Consider the following 21,520-nt stretch of genomic DNA (forward strand, 5'->3'; position numbering starts at 1 on the left):
CATCATTAAATCCCAATAAAATAGTTGGCGTGGAAACGTTAGCAGAGCGATGCTTTTAAAAAAAAAAAAAAAGTCAATTTTCCTTTTACAGATTAAACTTTTTGCTAAAGTTGGGAGATGAACAACTACTGAAACATGGCAGCAATGCCTTCCAGGGCGCAGTGGCCTTCTCCTGATCCTTAATGAGAATAAAGATTTCCTGCAGAGTCCAACTTACTGCACAGGCTTTGAAAGCCCAGCACCTCACACCAACTGGATATGCAGCCATGTCTTGGTTCAGCTGCTCCAGTCACTTTTTTCAGTTGATTACTGGAGACAGAAAGGGCTGCAGGTGAGGCTCAGGTAGCTCACAGTGTCCTGGTGAGTGGGGCATTACATGTGATGCTGCGTTAAGGTCCCGGGCTCTGTTGCAGCATGTGTGATTGCATAGCTGTGACAGGCTCTGTGTGGAAGATGTGAGCTCTGGCAGGGACCTGCCAGGGGCAGCGGGTGAAGGCAGCGCTGAGTGTCCTGCTGAGCTGAAGCTCATGAAAGCCACGCTCAGCTTCTTTACTCTGTCCAGGGTTTCATCATGCTCTTCCCCCATTGCGGCTGAAGCCTCGGATCTTTGTCGCTCCCGTCCACACAATTCGCAGTGTCCTGTCAGACCTTTGTTTTATATATGTGTTTTTTTGTCATTCTGCAAACTTTATTGCTTTTCAGTAAATCCTTGTGTCATTCCTCTTAAGTTCTTCAAGTTTTTCACTCGTCAAATCTCTATTTTGCTTGTTGGCATCATTAGTGAGGCCAAAAACAGCGGTAAAAGTTCTTTCGATTCTTTTTTTTTTCCCCAAGCATTTCTAGTGAAGCGCATTATCATCTTGTCTCTGAGCAAGAAAAAGGTTTTTGGTAAAACACGGTGGGGGGGAAAAAAATGTGAGTTCTTAATTCTGTCTAACAAAAGATTGAGCTCCACGTCTTCAGGGAAAGATTAAATGCTAGCATCCAGAATGTCAAAATGAACGAGCGTCTCAGCTCATGTTGAACCCAGTTTCGTTTTGCCCCGAATTAATGAGCCGGACCGGAGGGGCCGCTGAGTACCGGGAGCAAGCGAAACCTGTTAGGACGGCTAATTGAGTTTTATGTTTTCAGCATATTTTGAGGACCTGAGACTAAAAATCTCTCATCACCGGGAGATATCTGAGGAGGAGAACTAATGAGACAAAACGCCACATCAAAGTTATCAACGGAATTACGACGAGCAACTTCCAGCCCTGCTTAATGGATATCATGGAGCAGACAGAAAGAGCCACTCCAATACATTTGGTCTGAGCTCAAGAGTGAATTAGCGTATGAAACAGACAAAACAGAAAAGCAATTGTTTGGATTAACCGTGGTTAATCCAGTACTATGAAGTTGCGCTGTCTCTGCTGACGAAGGTTTTACTCCCTGCAAAAAGGAGGGTAATTCAAACTGACAGCAAAACCGACAGCTTGCTCTACTTTCTCATAGATTAAGGTCATTGTGACGGTCCGACCAGTAAAACAAAAGGACAAAGGCATATATAAAAAAATATTTTCTATTTATTTTTTCCAAAGAATATCTTAACAAAAAGGTTCAACAACAAATTTAAAAAATATAACAAAATGGGCCCAAAAGAAATCAACTGAGGCAACATAACTCAAGATAACAAACCAAAAGACTCACTTAACAATGAACACACAGGGGGATTTATACAAACAGGCTAGCCTACACAAACGAGGAGGGGTAGGGAAGGAGACAAAGACAAATAATGTATAAACATAAATGACTAATTTAAACTAAACATTTTAACTTTATCACAACTATAAAAACCAAAATAAACTAATACCAAAAAGGTTTTAGCAATTATGCCATTAGTGGAGAGAGGCTATGCTATTAGTGGAGAGAGGCAGATTGTTTCACATCAAGTCCCCTGCTTCCAGCAGCCTGATGGATTGTTCCACTTCCTGGTTTTCTTTTGAGCCAACCCCCTTCTGCCAGCCAGTCCTTAAACTCAGCAAAACAAAATATTAATGATCTTAAATAAACATAAGGCGTTTACTAACTGTGTGCACCCAAATTAGTAAACAACCTAATGCAATAACCACCACCAAAGAAAAAGTGAAATTCTAAATATATTATATGAAACACTTAAATACTAACACTGAGGAAAAGATGGAGGATCCTCCACAGTCATCATTACTTGGTCACTTGGCAGAAACTCAAAAGGCAACGAAGCTAATATCCCAAATGGTCAGTTGATCCTTAAATGCAGAAAAAGCTCAAACTGAGATAATATGGCAGGAGTAACGCATCCGGTCTGGACTCAGAAGAACACTGTGAATCTTAAAAGTTTGTATTCAAGAGGATCTTGCAGCGAGCCACAAAATTTGCAATTAACAAAGATGAAGGATGAGGATGGGCATGACTCACTGGTAAAGATGCATTTTCAAACAGTGCAAGAGCGCCCAAAGCATTAAGTGACACTGTACAAAACTTACTGAAAATCCACAAAAGATATTTCAAGTGCAAACATTTTACAGACCAGCCGTCATTTCATTTACGGGGATCCTCAGACTGTGACCTCGGTTGTGCCTTCACGTTTCATGTTTCTCGCAGCGAATTTCTGCGTCCAAACTCACTTTGTTTAGTTTGCAGACACCGTGTCTGTGAAGCCGCAAATAATGTGCTTTATCTCACCCCGTGAGGCAAGCCTTGTCACAATAACACACTTGATGAAATTATGTCATTCCTCTTCGTGGCGCTGTACTTCAAAAAAGGTTGCAGCGAGTTTCAGGCTCTTACTTCAGATTACATCTCAAAACATCCTATTTTGTAATACTTCACTATTTTCTCTCCTTATGTCCTTCGTGGTTAAATCTAGATCTTTTGTCATACTAAAGGGGGGGGGACCCATAAGGTCCAACTTGAACAGCAGTATTGCTTCATATTTGTTGTTGGAGAAGTTTGGGCTCTTTTTCTGATTATCATACCGTTGGCAACGAAGACTTCCCATCGATTATACATAAACCCGCTTATAAAGCACGCATTCAAACGGTGCAAAGCTTAAGCTGAACGCCACGCACGCATCACGTTTTACACAGCGACACAACGCAGCCCTCACCGAGATGACAGAGGAGGGAACAGATGTAAAAGATGAAAGGAGAAAAGGAGGAAGAGATAGCAGGATGGGTGGAGGGAGAGTAAGTGCGCTGACAGGACTGTGACGGGGCTTAATTACCAAGCGAGCGCTGCACGCTGGAAGCAATTTCTAAGGATTGTTGTCATTTGAACGGATTAAAACGCCTTTCCACTGGACTAAGCTGTCTCACTGCCGGCTTGCTTCTGTGGTGGATTAGAAGTTGAGTCGAAGACAGAAAGCAGAAAAGGGTACAGAGGCAGAGAGCAGTGTCACAAAAGGCACTTTAAGGCAAAACGGTGCAAGAGGGGAGGGGGGGAGATTCACGAGAGAAGAAAAATCCCGTACGCCGTGAGACAGGAAACGGGCCGTGTGAACACACAAAGACATCTGAAAAGATTAATAACCTCTCCCTTCTTATAGTCTTTACACTCTCCTTCTCTCTGTTTTGTTACAGTGTGGATGTTTACCAATTTTAGTAAAAATAAAAAAATGCCTGCATAAATTTTAAGATGAGCCTCTTTTTTAGTTAACGCTTCTTGTCTCCCTCCCTTCTCGCAGACATCGAGGGCTGCGAGCACTCGTGGAGAAAGTTTCACGGCCACTGCTACAGGTATTTCAGCCGCAGACACACCTGGGAGGACGCCGAGAAGGACTGCAGGGAGCACAGCGGTCACCTGGCCAGCATCCACACTGCAGCAGAGCAGAATTTCATCAGAGGTGGGTGGAGGTCACAATCTATTCACAGAGAGAAAACCTACGGAAATCAGACCTAGGAGGGAATTTCACCAAGCCGTGCAGTCTTTATTTGAAAATGTTTGCTTACATGCTACTTCTTTTGTTTTTGCTACTGGATTTGCTGAGCACATTGTGATGAATCGTCACAAATACAGGAGGTGCAGAAGTAACTCGAGAGAGAAAGTGTTTTAATCTTTTTATTATTATTATTATTATTATTTACAGAAAACTTCAAATCGTCAACAGAGGAGCCAAAACTCAACACATATATGACTGCAGAGTTCTTAATGGCCTTTGTAGTCAAGACGTAACCACGAAGTTTTGCAAAAGAAAAATGACAGATTAATTTTGGAATAAAACAATTTGATTGAATCAAAACTGGATCAGCATAAAATAATGACATGTAGTTTATTCATAGCTTTTAATTTAGCTAGATAAGGGAGAAAATGGTCAAAGCAAGAGTAAACTGATTTTATAATTCACTATTTTTGATTTAAAAAGTATTGTGCAAACCTGACAGATACTGTCCTTTTGATGATAATTTATTTTTCTTTTTTTTTTTTAACAAACTGAACTTCAGGGTTTTGGAGATTTTGATCCAAGAACAAATCAGACAAAGTTCATTTTTTTCCCCCCGGATTACTTCTTTCATGATGCCACACGAGGAAGTAGTGTGTTTGAGGTGATTCTTCAGGTCTACAGGTTTGCCTCCGATTAACTCAGATGAGTTCATTAAAGTAAAAGACGACAAAGCCATGATATCAACATCTGGGTCTCTGTACATTGTGCAAAGAAATAATAACCTGAGCTTTTTTAGTGGGGTTTTTTATAACAAGTAAATGGAGAATTACAAGTTTCCTAGTTAAGCGACTGTCTGATTCTTATATTTCTGCTTGTCTCAGGCTCACTGTACAGTATGTTTGTTGACCAGCCGTTTGTTTCAACGTGAACACACTCTGTTCTGTCTCTTGGCGCCTCGTCTCTTCAGCGCCATCGTTTCCCCCTCCAGCGACGCTCTATCGTCACTTGAGTTATAACATCAGGATCACCAGCAGCATGATCCTGAAATGTTCAACTCGCTGTCTGTCTCAATGAGGCCGCAGTGCCATCCATCTACCACTTCTTCTTTTTTTTTTTATTTCCAAAGAAAAAAGTGCTCAGTTGAAAATGTGTGTCTCCACCCCTGCAATAAAGGGTTCAGAGCCATTAGCAAGATTAATGGACCCAGTAATGATGTTAATCATCAACGTGATTGAAATTTTAATACGTACAGTATGTGCAGGGACTTTTGCAGGCCCACGCATGCAAATGAGTTTAAGCCAAAATTCCATTAGGGAAATTTCATTCATAAAAATAAACAAACCAGGGAACAGTCACCATCAGTGCGTCTCAGACATTACTGGTTTCTGTTATTGTCTCTCAGCTGAAGCCAGAAGACCTTCAGTCTTAATCCAGGAAACTTCATTTGGACATTAAAAATCATATGCTCTCTTATACATTCTTTGTGTTTTAGACAGACTTGGAGAAACATCATTACATTTTGGCAAAAGTGTTGGTTAAATATAAGATTTCTAAGTCTTGATTTATTCGTTTGTCTTACATCTGACACAGGCCTGAGCCACGACAATACCTGGATCGGACTGAACGATCGTACAGTGGAGGACGACTTTCAGTGGACGGACAAGACAGACCTGGTGAGGACGCAGTTACTTCTGACCAGCAGAGATTAAAATGCTACATATGAGGGATGTGATGAGACTCTGTTATCTTAAATGTAACCTCCTCTACCTTTAGCATATATAAATTTTTATCGTATGTGCTTGCATTTATTTTTTGCTTCACACATAAACTGTCTCCACATTAAAACCCTTTATTTGTTGCCAACATCGTTGCAGAATTTGTCACTAATATAAAACTAAAGGTAAATGTTGGAAAATCATCCACACCAACACGAAAACAAACACAGCAGTAAATGCAGAAAGAGCTTTACAAAATCCAAATACCGTGAACAGATACTTGAAGCGCATGAGACTGAATAATCCTGGTTTTATGAGAATGAGAAGAAGTGAAATTTTGGTTGCATTTTTGAAAAAAAAATATACAAAGTCTTTTTCTCTCCACAAAATCTGAAGAGGTTTTATTAATTAAAAATTGTGTAAAAATAAATTAAACATGATCTAGTGGATTCCAGACACCTTAAGAACAGTGAAATGGCCCTTTAGCTACAATGTAGCAGGAAGCTAGATTATATCAGATGCCAGCTGTGGCTTTCTCACACTGCCTGCAAATTATTTTTACCTAATTTGTACCTCATTCTGGCAGCATTTATCTGTTCTGCAGATAGCCCAAAGTATTCCCACAAAAGCTATTTTAAGGTAACAAAGACTTTCCCAAAGTTAATGTAACCAAATTTTAGCAGCAAGTCTCAACAAATCTTGATTAGCTGATTCTGTTGACATATCAGGGCGACACGAGAAGTGCTTCCTTTCTCTGTTCAAAACAAACATCTCAAACATAGTATCTGACAGAAAGCACAAACTCATTCCAGCAGACAACTAGAAATCACTTTTAGAGATGGATGACACTTTGACAAGAAATCTAATGCCGTTTTAATGAGATCTTGTTGCCTCCCCGTAGTGAATAAAACTGTATAATCAAAAAACATTCAACACGCTTTTTATTCAGCTGTTGTCATTCTCAACTCTCTGCATGTGTGCTTTTCTTTATGTCTGCAGCAATATGAAAACTGGCGGGAAAACCAGCCTGACAATTTCTTTGCCGGAGGAGAGGACTGCGTGGTAATGATCGCCCACGAGAACGGCAAATGGAACGACGTGCCTTGCAACTACAATCTACCCTACGTCTGCAAGAAGGGAACAGGTGAGCGCCTGGGGCTGCAGTACGAAGCGGCACTCAGCAGGACGGGAGAGAAATTCATCAGAGTCAAAGAGCGAGACAGAGGAGCAGGGGGCTGAGCAAGACGGAGACGGCGGAAAACAACTCTGCTCCTCTGTTCAGTTTGAGACTTAAGAGTGCAATTATGAGGTATAAAAAAAAAAAGTTTCGTCTGTGAATTTTTTAAAATGTAAATCAGTTCAGGAGTGTTCCAGCCCCTCTGCTGTTAAACCTCGGGGATTGATATAAAAAAATGTAAAAAAAAAAAAAAAAAAACCTTAAGATGATTATGAACACTCTGTCTGTGTCATGCTTTACATTAAACTCGTCTCCCGTATGGAGGTAGAGATTACCTCTGAGCCTCTTCAATCAGGACACGTTCAGCTCTTCAGAGTCTCCCTACCTGCGTTGGCATCGTCCTCTTTCACTGACGTTAGACAGCTCTCAGCACGCTGCTCATAAATTATTGTCATAAAACTTGGTCTTCGTAGACAACAGAGCAAACATATTAATTAGTTTGTCCCTTTGTGAACTTGTTGTCACCTGTTGAGGTTTCTCCCTGTGCTACAGCCAGAAAACTGCCACTGATTTGCATACAGGGCGCATTTATGATCAAAGGCATATGGGCCTTCTTCCCATAGCGACGACTTCCACACCACAGGTTGTTTCTGGCAGCGTGGCCAGGTAAACGTCGGTGAAAGATTTTTGACCTTTTGTCCTGCCTGCACCAGTGAATTTCAGTCATCAGCCAATTTCTATCTGCGCATCTCTTTGACTGATCTTTAAATCAACAATTAACTGGTTGTTTTAAATGCCAACGGAGACGAGAAACCGAAAACACAAATGGATCTACGGCTAATTAAAAGTTCCGCCGCGGATATCGCAGTAAAGAGCTGTAAAGGAGAAAGCTCGGCCCTCTTTTAGACAGCCATTATGATAATTTAACCAAATCAAGTCTGCCTCTCCAAAAAACTGACGTAACGTTAGAGAGCCCTCCGGAGGCGGTCCTACTTCCATTTCAGAATAAGCGCAGAGCTATTTCCTTCACGAGGAAGGTGTTGCACCACCTCTGAAGCACACTGTCACAAGTCCCCAGCATCCGGCCCACCTCTGACCTCAATCAGTCACTTGAAATCACCAGAATCTTTTCATCTTCCCGCTACTCCCCGCCGTCAGCCCCCTCTTCACTCCAAGTAACCCCCCGCGCGCCGCCTTGTCCGATCAGTGGAGTTTGTCAGCGCCACGCTGCGAGTTCCCCGCCGGATTTCTAATTACCCCCGCTCAGGTGATCTGTTTGTCTTTTCGTCACATGAACCTATCAGACATTGATCGACCGCCTGGGAGACAGTCAAGGAGGCACATCACGCAGCTGGCAATGATTTTTTTTTTTTTTCCTGTTTAACTCAGAAGAGGAAAGAGATTAAAATGAGTAACATTATATATAAATATATATATATACAGGCTCCTCACAAAACAGTCTGTTGAGATGCTGTTCAAAAACCGAGCCTCATTACTCATCTACTTGTTGAAACTGGGAAAATTGTTCACCTTCGGATTACATTTTCATTACAAATACAGAATATTAAGTTGCTAGACTTGATGTCAAATGCTACATTTTGCATTTTCGTAGAAGAGATGGAGTGTGTTAACATATTTTAGTAAAAGTATGTTCTTTTTTTGCCATTTTTATTGTGACAATAATGCACCACTAATTAGCATTTTGAGGAAAATTTGGAAACGTAGACCTGTTACAGGTTAGGCTGTGCATTTTAATTTGGAAAGCCTGCCCGGGACATTTCAGTCATTTGCTTTGAGCGCTTTCATCAAATCAAAAAAAAAAAAAAGAAAAGAAAAATGTGAGGGGGATTCACCTTCAGAGGACAAGCAGTCTGAAATTATTACACTTTTGATGGATTATTGTGTGCCAAAGGTTGGGAGCTGAATTTTCATGGCGTCCTGTGCTAATGCTGCGAGCCCATCATAGTTCTTCCCTTCCTCTTGTTTTTTAGCCTCTTTTATGAGAATTTCCATAATCTAAAAGTCTCAAGAAAAGCAAAGTGGCACAAGTGACAACTGGGATATGATGGAAAAGAAGGATTAAAGGTGGGAAACCAGATTATGGCTGTTTAAAGCTGAGTAATTGGTAACTGAGATCTGCAGCTCAGGTGGGAGAATGTTGTGCATTAAACAAATGCAACATTGGTGGAAAAGTGGCAAGACGAAATTCACTGTTAAAAAAAAAGATCTGTTTAGTCTATTTCAGTTTGCCAAAAGCCACTCTGTGTTGGACTCACACAAGAATCTAAGAATATCTTAAAAGGTTTGAAGGGTCTGAAAACTTGTGCAGGACACGCTAAGATTTTTGTGTTTTTTCAGTATTTTTGAAAAATACAGTTTCTATTGCAAATATCGTAGTACACTTGAAATGAGACAAAACTAACTTACAGGCAACTTTTCAGCAAGATATAGGACATTGCATTAAATTAGTAATTTCTTAATGGTGATGAAAAAGTTATAAGTGAAATAATCTGCCACTGAAATATTACATTTTTTACTTGAAACAAGCTCCATTTTTTCAAAAAAATTACTTTTAACTTAGTTTTGTCTTATTTCAAGCGCACTAAGATATTTACGCTAGATTCTAGACCAAACATACTTTAAGGTTTTGTGTTTTTGCAATGTGTATATATTTTGCGTTCGTTTTTGCTCTAAGATTCATACTTTCATCTAGAGAAGTAAAAAACTGCAGAGAGATAATAAGAGCGTTATATTAGAACGGCTCAGACCTACTCTGGTTTTGGGACGTTTTTTTGGGGGGGTTTTTTTGGGGGGGTTTTTTTTATCGCTTTGTATCTCTGTGTTTTAAAAGCGCTGCACAACGAAACCATCATCTCTCAGTTGCTCCCTGCAGCCCGTCACCTGCAACATTCACAAAGACAAGCATTTTGCATTTTGGTCATTTTTAGTAACAAAAAAAGTGAATCTGTCCACATGAAGCTCTTCCACGTGAGCTTCTCTCTCTCTCCCTCTCTCTCCGGGTCGAAAATGCACACGCATATCTCTCTCACATCTCTCTCGTTTTTCCCTGTCGTGATTGTCAGTGGGTGAGCGGATTCTTTGAGGCCGTAAAGCAGCGCTGAGAGGACCCAGCATCAAGCTGTCTGCAGCTCTTCGCGTTCCTCCGCCTCACACTGACAACCACCCGCTACACAGGCATAAAGGCGCAAATAATACCTCTGTAGCTGCTCCCAGCATGAATAAACACATGCGAATTTTAGAAAACATAAACAAACGTGTCTCAGTAAGCTTTATGAAGTCTACTTTTTTTTATGTTATTTAAATGCGTGTAAAATTCCTGAACACAAGAGGAAAATATATAAAGTAGTCTAGGTAATCCTGCGGTTTCCAGGTGTACGTCTGCGCCTCCGGTGTGCCGCTGCCTTGTGAACAACATTTCTTTTTTTTTTGTGGCTTTTCTGGTGTAGATCTTTTCATTCCGACTTATAAGAGTTTGACATCCAGGGCTTTATGCTGCAAAGACCTTTTCTGACTTAAAAAGTGCTCCGTGAAATCTCTGCTTTGGTTGCTTCTTCTGGGTTTAGTGACATTTTCTTTCATCCGTCTTTCAGTATATCTGACTCGTCTTGCCATCGCTGCAAAATAGAAAAAACAGAAAAAGAAAAAACACTCCACGTGGGGAAAAGGCTTGTAGGCAAAGAGAAAACTGCCTTTTAGCCATCCGTCTTTGTTGACTCAGTGATTTTCCTGTGTCAGAAAGAGTCAGGTTTTCCCCTCCCTTCTTCTTTCACAACCCATTAAGCTGTAAATGTGGCATTAGGATTTCCGACTGAATTAATGATATCGCTTTGCCTTTTAGAGGCTGTTGAATCAGTCACATTGCCAAAACTTACAAAGATACTATGATTGCATATTTGGTTATTCCTGTGACGCACAAATAGAGTTCAAATCGGTGGTAGTTTGACTGTCAGACAGTATTTGAAGTGAGAGCCACGTTTATCGGCACCATGCCGCATTTAATGGTTACGTAACGTGAAGAACGCCTGAAAATGCATGAATCTTTTATTGCGGCAGCAAAGTCGCGCATGAAAAATGTATAAAACGGGACGTTTAATTTGAGTACATTTCTTCACTGGAGGAAAATCCCGTCTTCTGGAAGGAATTGTTTTGAGCAGAATCACTGGCGGCGTCTGCTCTGATAATCCATTTGAAATGAAAGTCAAGCGTTTTCATTCATACTTTCATTTATTCATTTACGACTAATTAGTAGCCCTCTGTTTCTCTGGACTGTAAATATGACATGACTCAGGACATTTCTCGTCACCGCTGATCACAGAGGTGGACGACATGTATTGTGTTTGTCTTGCCAGTGATCAGGATGCTAGGTGAGGTAAACAGTGGTGACGTATTGAGTTTTTTTAAATCTCCAAAACAGCCATTGGTTGGTTATGAGTGATCCCAGGAAAAAAAAAAAAAAAAAAGGTGATATTTATACCGCCATCACAAACGTTAACATGTAGCGTTTCTTCAGCTTCACTGATACTGGTTAGATGAGTCAGCGGCTGATCGACCAGCGACGAATCTCGTGAAGAATCACGCGGACCCATCATTAACTTTTTACATAGTAGGACATTTTTAATGGGAAAAAAACAATCTGGTGAACTCCACCAAAAGAAAAAAAAAACTAAAAATGTGCATGAGTACCTATTAGCCTAATTGATAAACTTCGATAGGTTAATGATTCAAAAAGTATGAACAAGCAAACACAAAAGTGGACCAAAAAGTCTGAACAAAAGTTATTGGTGAAAACCGAATGCTGTCCTATTGAGGATTGGTTGTGCAGAGTATTAACAGCAAAGGTACCAACAGCTTTGATGACGCGATTTTGTTAAAAACAATTAGTTCTTAATGTTTGATTTTTCTCATTTGTTGAATAAAAGAAGTCGATTTAACAATACTTTTTAGTAAAAAAAAATGTTTTCGTATAGATTTTGTCTGCCTAAATGCACGTTTTTAATGTTCTTTATATTATTTATCTATTAGTGATGTTCAGCACTTTGTCTCAGGTGCAGCTGGTGTTACAGCGCTACATAAAGTTGTGTTGTTGATGATGAGGATGATGAGGATGATTTTTAGTACAATTCTGCCTAAAAAAATACATGCAGTTTGGGATTACTATGAAATAAAACGGTACCCTTGTGATTAGTCACGAATGTCCATCACTAATATTTAGATGAGACCTAACTGTGAGCGGTTAGCTTTTTAAGTGCAGAATAGATGCACATATGTAACAGAGATTATTCCACATTAAATGTGAAGCAGGTGACAGCTGAGTGCCAGCTCTGTGACTCCTATAACCAGACAGCCTCAGCCCATCCAGCGTCACTGCAGGAGACCGCTGGAGTGCTTCCCTGTGGCTCTCCCATCCCGTCAGTCTCTGCACAGCGTGTCAGTCATATCCCCTGCAGCTTCTGTAAACATTTTCCTTATCCTCGCTCCTCTCCTCATATGTCAAAATTGCATTTTTTTTACCTTGACAGGCGCCCACTCACACTCAGTCTTACACTGACTTTGCTGTCCTGCAGAAATGAAAACCAGATTAGGATGTTTTCAGTGCGGTAATGCTCTAAGAAAACCGAGAGCCAAAGTCTGAACATGTGTCTGTATGTGTCCTTTAAATTTCGGATTTTGTAGGGATGATGATATAATCATACCATATAATCCTCGCAATTTAAAGACTACTTCTGTAATGAAGAGGGTGGTATAACCAAACTAAAGCAGAGGAAGTAAGACAGGATGTTTTTCTATTTTGTTTTTGCAAAAGAAGTGACATCTAAGTTTTAGATAAGGCACGTATGCATTAAAGCATTATCTTTTTATTTATTCATTATTCGTTTATTTCTTTCAAATTATTGCTTTGTCATAAAAGTGCATTTTATTATGATTATTATTGTATATCTTAAAGGTGTTAAAATTTGTTCTCTTGTTTTTCTACTGCTCTAAATGACAGAAAGTGCTGACTCATCAAAAATGTAATGGGTGTTTAAAGCATTACAGCTGCTGCACATCAACATCTTAACAATGTTTGGTAGCCAAGTTATTCAGCTCATTGATTTTAGCTTTTACACCTATAAGGTAGTTATAACATTAGCACTATAAGGTACTGTTTACATAAATATTCAAATGGGCTAATAGAGCATTTTCCAATAAATGACACTCAAAAGTTTAAAGATTGCAGCACACCAATAATTTTAGTGAATTTTACTACTACTAGATTCCAATAATATTGGGGGGAGGGGGGTTAGCAAGGTAAATGTTAGTTTTTGCAATACGATTTATCTGCATAATATCTTGCTATATGACCTGTTTTGGTTTATAGTTATCAGTTGTTTTTTTTCTCAAATGTGTTTGTGAAGTGACTTTTTCACTTCTAATCTTTCTGAGCTTTAAATGCTGCAAAAACATAATAAAAAATCCACGCTTATATGTTGTTGACCATTTGTCCGCATCAGCATTGGCTCATGGTCTTTTGGAGGCGTCTGTGAGCACGTACCCCATGCTGGCATAAATCAGCTGCGTCGTTTAAGCCCGGCTCGATGTTTTTGAAACTGATTAATCCAGGACCTTCGTGCTCGGCTCAGTTCAGGCCCAGCTGCCTTCTTTCGTCCTTGTTTTCCTCTGCTCTGAACTTGCCCTCTTTGTGCCCCCTTGTGTCTCCCCAGTGCTCTGCGGCGCCCCTCCCAGCGTGGACAATGCCTTTCTAATTGGCCGGAAGCGTTCCCACTACGACATCCACTCCATAGTGCGCTACCAGTGCGGCGACGGCTTCCTGCAGCGCCATGTTCCCACTGCCAAGTGTCGCGCCAACGGCAAGTGGGACCGGCCCAAAATCATCTGCATAAGATGTGAGTTTTACGCACCACGGTGCTCGCAGACGTTACTTAAAGCCGTGCTTTGGTTTGTCTTATTTTTGGCACTTTCCCCGCCACGGGTCCCAAACATCGAACCTACATTAGCAGCCCTGAGGCTCGGCTGTCGCTGTGAGCGTTGTGGCTCTCCAGCCCTGCTCTCATTATTAATAATTGCAAGTAAAAAACATTACCGTGGCTGTGGCCTGAATTAATTCCCCTGGGTTTGCTCAGAAGTGATTGGGTATCCTTTGAAGTGCGTTATGCTCAAGGTTGTTGTTTTTTTTTGTCCCCTTTAAAAACATGTTTTACAACAGGTTCAGACTCAATGCAATGGAATAGATGTGTGCTTAAAGGGAAAATGTTCAGCCTTTTTCACTGTATTTTGAATGTTCGTGATGCAAAAAACACAGGAATAAAATAGTCAGGTACTCGTTCATCGATCTTAAACTCTTTCACATTCTGTTATGTTCCAGTCACTGTGTTCAATGTATTTTCATGGGATTTTATGCGACAGACAAATAGATTTTTAGAAATACATGTTTGACCCGGTGTCCTGCATGTTACATGTCTTCCCCTGGTCCAACACACCTCGGTCAAATGGTAGCTCGTTTGCAGGCAGAGGAGGTGGCAACTGCAACCTGGATGAGAACTGAGCCAAGCTGGACTCCGGCCCCGAGGGCTGACTCTGGATTTAAAGTGTCCTCCCTCCGTCGCACACCTTCCCCTTGTTTAGCGTTTGCAGAGTTAATTTTGTTCTGATCAGATTTGACTCTCAGATTACACAGGAAGCAGAAAGTCAAGAGGACACGCAAGGAGCAAGATTCACTTTAATATTCCACAAGCCGAGGCTCGCGTTGCTCAGAGAGTGACAGTAATGATGAAATACTGAAATAATGTAGCTTCTGCTCAAACTGATAAAGACGCCGTTGCTCCTTCTGACTCCTAATCTGTGGAAGCGGGCTGTTTTGACGCGCCGTGAGTTAGAAAATTTGTAAGCGTTCATCGCAGATGACACGTCGGACCGATATGATTTGACACCGCCGCCCCGGGACGAGCTCTCACAGAGGATGGGAGTGGGTGGCTATCTCGGCACGCCCCTTGCTTAAAGGCGCCCGGTCCACGCAGTGAGATTAAACAGAAAACCCCTCGGCGTTTCAGACACTCTGCACGGAGAATGGGACGTTCTGACCTTGCTGCTCTTTGATCCCCTCTCCCTTGCGTCCTGCCTGGTTCCACCTGCCTGTGACAATCAGATGGATTGTCACAGACTTTTCGACAATCCATCTGAAAGCCTGTGATGTTCCCCCTGGGATGCATGTCTGTCTTCCAGGGTTTTTTTTGTGGGTTTTTTTAACTCTAGAACTCTACTTTAATAAATCACACTGTCTCTCTCTCTCTCTCTCTCTCTCTCTCTCTCTCGTTTCGCCAGCTCGGCGGGCCCATCGTTACCGACGCCACCACCACAAGGCGAGGAGGGAGCGCAGGAAGCACAAGCGGCATGGCCACAGAGAGGGGGGGCACCACGGAGGGGAGCTCAACCAAGGCCACAACCACGCCCGCTTCTGAACCAAAAAAAAACACAAGAAAAAAAGATTGGCTCCCTTCTTCTTTTTCTTTTTTTCTTCTCTGCTGCAACCTGCAGCTCCCCTGTCTCCCTCGTTGTCCTCATTTCCCCAAATACCACTTCAAACTCTCAGCCCATAAACTCCCCGCGCCCCTGTTTTTTCTGTTCTGCCCTCACTCCCCCACCCACCTCCTCACCCCCTGGTGCACAGAGGCAACCTGCTTATTAGTCCTCTCTGATGCCTGCCAAAGTGCTGCCAGGTGTTGCCAGGACTCTAACAACCACATTGACATCCCTTCTTCTTCTTCTTCTTCTTCTTCTTTGTTTCATTTTGGGCTCCAGCTCTTTTGTCTTGTCCTCTACCCTCTCACATGATCCAGCTACTCTCCCTTTCTTTGAGCTCAGCCCTTGACCTGTTTTTTTTTTTTATTGTTTTTTTGAGAACGAAAAGAGGAAGAAAAAAAAACATTTTTAGTTTGAGTATGGACTTTCTTTGGCGAGAAGTGGTTTTAGTATGAACTGTAAATAGGGGTGACATCACTGGAAATGCCGTATCAAAGTCAGACGAGTCAATGGGAGACGTCGTGATATTGACTTGAGCCTTTTGTCTATCGAACAGTTATTTTTTACAAATGCTCTGTGTTTATCTCCTGATTCTGCTGCTTTTCGGTTTGCCCCTTTGTAAGACACTGTTGCGGACTCGCAGCGCCGCTGCCGCTGCGTCGTTCCGACACAGGTTTCGCTGATTTTTGAACCAGAGGCGGTTGTAATTGAGTTATTTGATTGTTAGCGTTGTATTTTTCTTGTCGGTGTGAGACAGTTGCTTTAGATCAGATGATGAAAGCCCAGAGGAAAAATGGATAGTGGCCCCGATTTCTGGCTCACCTAAATAAATCATCTGAGCCATCTCGGAACGGTTGAAGGTGTGCCGACACCTCCTCTCCCCACCCCACTCCCCGTCGCTCCCAGGGTTAACCTGCACATTTGATACCGATTGTCTCAACTCAGCTCAAAACTTCCACATTTGTTTTCTGGCGTCATAACGAAGGGGAGGTAGAACGGCGAGGGTCCTAAGATTTAAGACGGCTTTTCAAGGCTCCATGCAAAGATATCTTGAGTCACTAAGATTTTATCTGCCGAACTTAAACATTTTAAGTGACTAAAATCCCACCACAGAAGCACTGAGGTCCGGTGAAAAGCTTACAGACGTGCGTCGCGCCAGGAGTATCATTGTAATATGGATTTAGTATAAAAATATGTTTGAAGTTGAAATGTCCAGTGGATTTTCTCAAATTCATCCGTCTGCTCATCCGTTTGTCTTGTCCAGACCACCTAAACGAGCTTCAGCGATTTAACAGTTGCACTCAGACGACGGAAAAATCAGTTTGGATGTTCAGAGAAAAATGATAAACCAACTCTTGTTCAAGCTCTCCATAATGACAAATCTGCTGGAAACCCTGCAGATGTTGTTCAGAGGAAATAATTGTTAAGACGGAAGTGATTTTTTTATTTTTTTTACCCCAGCTAAACAGAATCTTCATTATCTGGGTTTGGTTGCTGCAAAGTAAAGCAGAAACACTGTGACGCTTTTGAATTATTGGTTTGTTTATCACAAGTTCCACCACCGTCGCAGCCGTTCCACATGATCACGTTTTACTTTCGTAAGTCAGCTCTATTGTACAAATACATGAATAAATAGAAATTTAGACATATTCAACTCTAATTGGAGAAAAAGTACTTTATACCTCCACTGTACAGGAAATGTTTGTGCATTTTTTAAATATATATAAAGGAAACAGATGATTTGCCCAATCAGCTGTTTTTGATATAACCAACTTATCAGATTTTCCTGAGTGTTTTGTGTCAGAAACCATCTCATGTTTCATCAGAGTAAATGCATTCAATCCCCATTAGTTTTTTGGTTTTTTTCTTCTCTTTCTTTATAATCAATCTTGAAACACATTATGATATAACTTCTTTTTTATGGCTAACACATATGGTGGATTTCTGTTTCTTGTGTTGACTTTCCTACTAACATGTATTTAGTGTTGCTCTAGCAATTAAAATTATTTTTTTTAAAAAGTGAAGATAGATCCAACACATTTTTTATCAGACAAGTTATACATCACATTAGGTTGCTTAGTAATATTAGTTTTTATCTATTTGTCAGTAAAATGATCCGCCTCGACAGTCGATTGAGTTGAACAGACTCAGACTTATACTGACTGATGTGAAGCCGTTTGTCAGAGCTGCACCGACTGTTGTTAAACATTATCACAGTGAATGAGAAGCTGTATCGTTGTGTGTAGCATCTCGACGTTCATGTGTTTTTCACGATACAGAAGAACGATGGCTGATGACGGAAAGGGTCGGCGAGGTTAAGGCTTGCTGTTTCTGGGTCAGACAGAAACTCCCACCTGAAGATGGCCGTGGCGCGTCGCGCTCTAAAGAGGAGATTGAGGTGGACTGAAAAAAAAAACAAGAAGACGAACGCTTTGCTCTGTCTTCTCTCAGCTTTACCGTCCAGATAAATCGTTGCTCTTCTTTTTAAAGCCGACCCTCGAGGTTTGTGCTTGTGGGATTATGACCCTCATTCCGGCATGTCTAGCTTGGATGTTTCTTTTATCTTTTGCTGGATCCGTTTTTCTTACTCTTTTAGTACCTATGTGCTTTTGAAGGATTCATCCATCTTTGCTCATCCTCTTTTTCTTTGTTTTTAACCATTTTATTTTTAACAAAACTTTAACGTTTTTAGTACTGTAGCTCCTACCTGAGGTTGCATGGATCAGAATTTTGTGCCAGATTTAATTTAATTTATTTTTTTTTTTTTTAATCGGTGGTTTTTGTAAAACTTGTACTTACAGATCCTGATTTAAGCCGATTTAAGGTTTTTTGTACAGAGAGAAGCGGAAGACAAGCAGTAAATGGTAAAGCTAAGCTGCACTGATCACTGCAGCCTCAGCGTACGGAGCCTGTGCTCTACCACTAGGCCATGTAATGCGGTGTTTTGTCTTTTGTATCTTTTATATTAGCAGAAAGGGCAGCTAGAATGGCTATCATTGCAAACATACACCTGTGTCTGAAGGTATATTTGCAGTTTAACTTTGTCATTCTGCAGAGACAGGAGTGGGAAACTCAAAAGGATGAAAACAGCTTGCCTACTTTCTGCTGAATGTCTTGCTCTCGCTCGCTTTCTTGCAGCCTGGACCTACCACGGACTTGTCTCAACGTGTCTTTGGAAAAAAATATATATATCTCTAACATCTTCTTACACTTCTGCATCATTTTAACCACGTTAAATAACCTAAAACTCGCTTTCAGTCGTCTTTGCTCAGACGCGTCCCGAGCGTTTCAGCGCGGCACGCTCCTCAGTCAGAATGAGACGAGATTTTTCGGTTTCCAAACTCCTGTTCACCAGTCGGCGGCCACCGGATGATTTCTCTACGTGCTCCATGTTATGAGCAGCGTTAAGGCGAAGCCTGCTATTTGCAGATGATATCTTTGCCTTTGTTTGCCTCCTCTCACCTTGGCTAAGGACAACAACAGTAATCTTACACCTTTGCATCGGTTCAATTAATCTCCTGCATGCCTAATTAATGAGCTGCATTATCAGCCCAACCACGGAGCTGCCATGACAGGGGAAGGGTAATGCTGATGGACAGTCAGAGGAGGGTACATGGTGGCTGTCACAGCCATCAAACCCCTGTCGCTCTGCAGATGTCAGGCTGTTTTCTCTCTCCCCCCCCCGACCTCCCGTTGCTCCTGTAAAATAGATTGACCATGGGTGGGTGAATAAAAGGGCAGACAGAAGACCCTCTCGCTGCAGACTTGATGCTGAGAGACAGGGTAATTACAGCAGGGTAAAGGTTCGGCCGCGTGACGAGACCTAAAGAAAAAAAATAATAATAATGTGATAAAGTTGTAAGAAACCGAGTCGAGCTTTGAGCCTAAAATCCACGAGGCCGAGCACGTTGGAGAAACCAAAACCGACTAAAGCGGATCTTTATGTGACGCTGAAACAGACGGTGCTATCCTCACGCAGAGATGCCCTCTTTTAAATCCAGCCGTCAACCTTTTCTCACAGGAATACAAAACAAAAAGTTTCACCTCAAACATGTTAAATGAGCTCACACGCACACACACACACACACCAGTTAATCTGACTTCAAACACAGCGTTTGGTTCCTTTCAAAATCCTGCTTTTAATCTTCCTCACTCCCACTCGGCTCGCCTCTCCGGGCGCTACAGTCGGAGGCCTGAGGGCAGACAAACACACGGCCGGCCACAAAGCCTTATCATTGCAAATCATAACCACAACAGGGAGCTTGTTAAGATGTTTCGGCCAGCTGTCTCTCAGGTTAGAGGCGGGAGCGACTCCTTTGAGGGACCCGGTGTGGGTCTGTTTCTTGCTCGTTGAGTCGAAGAGAGGTGTGAAACGTTCAGGGCGTCTTCATGCCTGAAATCTCAAAGAATCAGCTCGGATTTTTTATTTTATTTTTTATTTTTTTTCAATATTTAGCTCTTTGAAATGTGGCTAAATATGGAGGGATTTTCAACAAAAGGTCCATCTGAATCAATCGAGCAAAGATGCAGCGGTTTCAGTCGGAAGATGGGCTGACATCCTCCACCTTGTCTGTTTGTCAAGAAGCAGCTTGAAGCAGCTTGAAGCAGGCGCGTGATGCAGTAAAAACAAGAGTCGGTAACGACAGCACGATAACGGCGATGCAGCGGCTGCCGTCCTCCTCCAGCGGCTACCGTCGCGCACAGACAGACTATTGATTTCATGATTAGACAGTCTGTCTTGTGCTCTTATTAAGTCCGTCAATGGCATCGACGGCGCAATCGCATCGACTGACTGCTGAGTGTTTTCTAAATGACAGGAAAACGGACACAGTTCTCCTCTGCGCGTTCACCGTTTTTTTTTTTGGTCGTTTTCATTCCCGAACTCTCTTCCGCTCCCGTTTCATTCTCGGGGCCTTTCCCCTAGCCGCGCCTGTGCGGCGTCACGCCGCCGAAACTGAGTTGAGACGATTTATCATTGTCAGGAAAAAGCGGGACGGATGGATGAAAGGAAACGTGTCCCTGCAGCTGAGTGAGAATGACTGAGACTAACGCAGCGCAGGAGCCGGTGACAGATGTTTCCCTCTCTTTCCTCCGTTACATATCTCCTCACGCGTTACTCTCCTCCTTTCCTTACGATCCATTTATACTCTGGGTGTGTTTGTTTGTTGCTTAGCCTCTCTGGGCTGCATTCACACAGCCGGTGAAAGCTCGCCCCCCGAATCCCAGCTCCACCTGATTTTTTTTTTCTATTCTCTTTCCTACACACACACTCACACACACACACACACACACACTGCTGCTGTTGTTGTGAAACTGCTGCAATAGATTCACAGAGGCGCTTCGGTCAACAACTGGCACTGCAGGAGAACCCGAAGCGAAGCTGGGCATTTACGACACAGACTAACTTCATTGACGGCTCTGTTCCCGGCTTGCAGGTTTCTACGGTGAAACACTTAATGCAATACATAAAAGACTGAAGCTGTGTGAATGTGGCTCAGCAGTATTTATTGATATTTATCAGTGTATATGTTCTTAATTCTAGTACTGTTATTGTATTATATTCTTTACAAGACAAATGGTCATTAAAGGAAACCCTTGTTTGGATCCATCACCTGTTTGCCTGGATTCATTGTTTTTGAGTTTGTGAAGTTATTCCAAAGCCATTATGTGGCCAAAACCGCTTCTCATACAAAGCAGAAAAATGAGAAAGAATAAAATATTAATATTAGAAGTAAGTCAAATTCCTTTTTTTTCTTTTGCTGGAGCAGAGTTTTATACTAAATGAACTGCAATCAATGCAACTTACATTTTTTAACTGTGAACTTTTTTTTTCAATTGTTCTTTGGTTGCAGAATAATTAAATGGTAAATTGCCTGTAGAGTGCTTCTTATAGTCTAGAGACCTCTAAATCACTTTGCACCACATTTAGTCTTTCAGCGCCACAATTATTGTTGCTCTAAACAATCCCTTTAAAATGAATTTGTGAACTGATCCTAAAAGAACAAAACAGTCGTTCTGAAGGATGTTTGACTTTTTTTAAAGCAATTTTCAACATTAAACTCTCAAAGCCCATAGCGCGGCTTTCTAACTTATACAGCGGCGCAACAACAATATTGCTGACCTCTTCGCCTTCTCTCTCTCCGTGTTGGCATTGATTTTTATCTGACATACTTTCAGTCTTTTTATTCCAAA

The 21,520-nt window shown here is 41.7% G+C and overlaps 1 protein-coding gene across 1 annotated transcript in view; it reads left to right on the top strand.

Moving 5' to 3' along the window:
• Nucleotides 1–20,939, top strand: part of ncanb (neurocan b) — a 158,506-nt gene extending 137,567 nt beyond the window's left edge. Inside the window, exons 12-16 of the mRNA XM_008407242.3 lie at nucleotides 3,701–3,859; nucleotides 5,489–5,571; nucleotides 6,613–6,757; nucleotides 13,513–13,695; nucleotides 15,131–20,939. Of these exons, the coding sequence (XP_008405464.2) occupies nucleotides 3,701–3,859; nucleotides 5,489–5,571; nucleotides 6,613–6,757; nucleotides 13,513–13,695; nucleotides 15,131–15,267 (707 nt within the window). The 3' untranslated portion in view covers nucleotides 15,268–20,939. The remainder of the gene's footprint in view (nucleotides 1–3,700; nucleotides 3,860–5,488; nucleotides 5,572–6,612; nucleotides 6,758–13,512; nucleotides 13,696–15,130) is intronic.
• Nucleotides 20,940–21,520: the final 581 nt, after the last annotated feature.

This window comes from Poecilia reticulata, chromosome 4, assembly GCF_904066995.2.
Source record: "Poecilia reticulata chromosome 4, P_reticulata-male-v2, whole genome shotgun sequence".
NCBI lineage: Eukaryota > Metazoa > Chordata > Actinopteri > Cyprinodontiformes > Poeciliidae > Poecilia > Poecilia reticulata.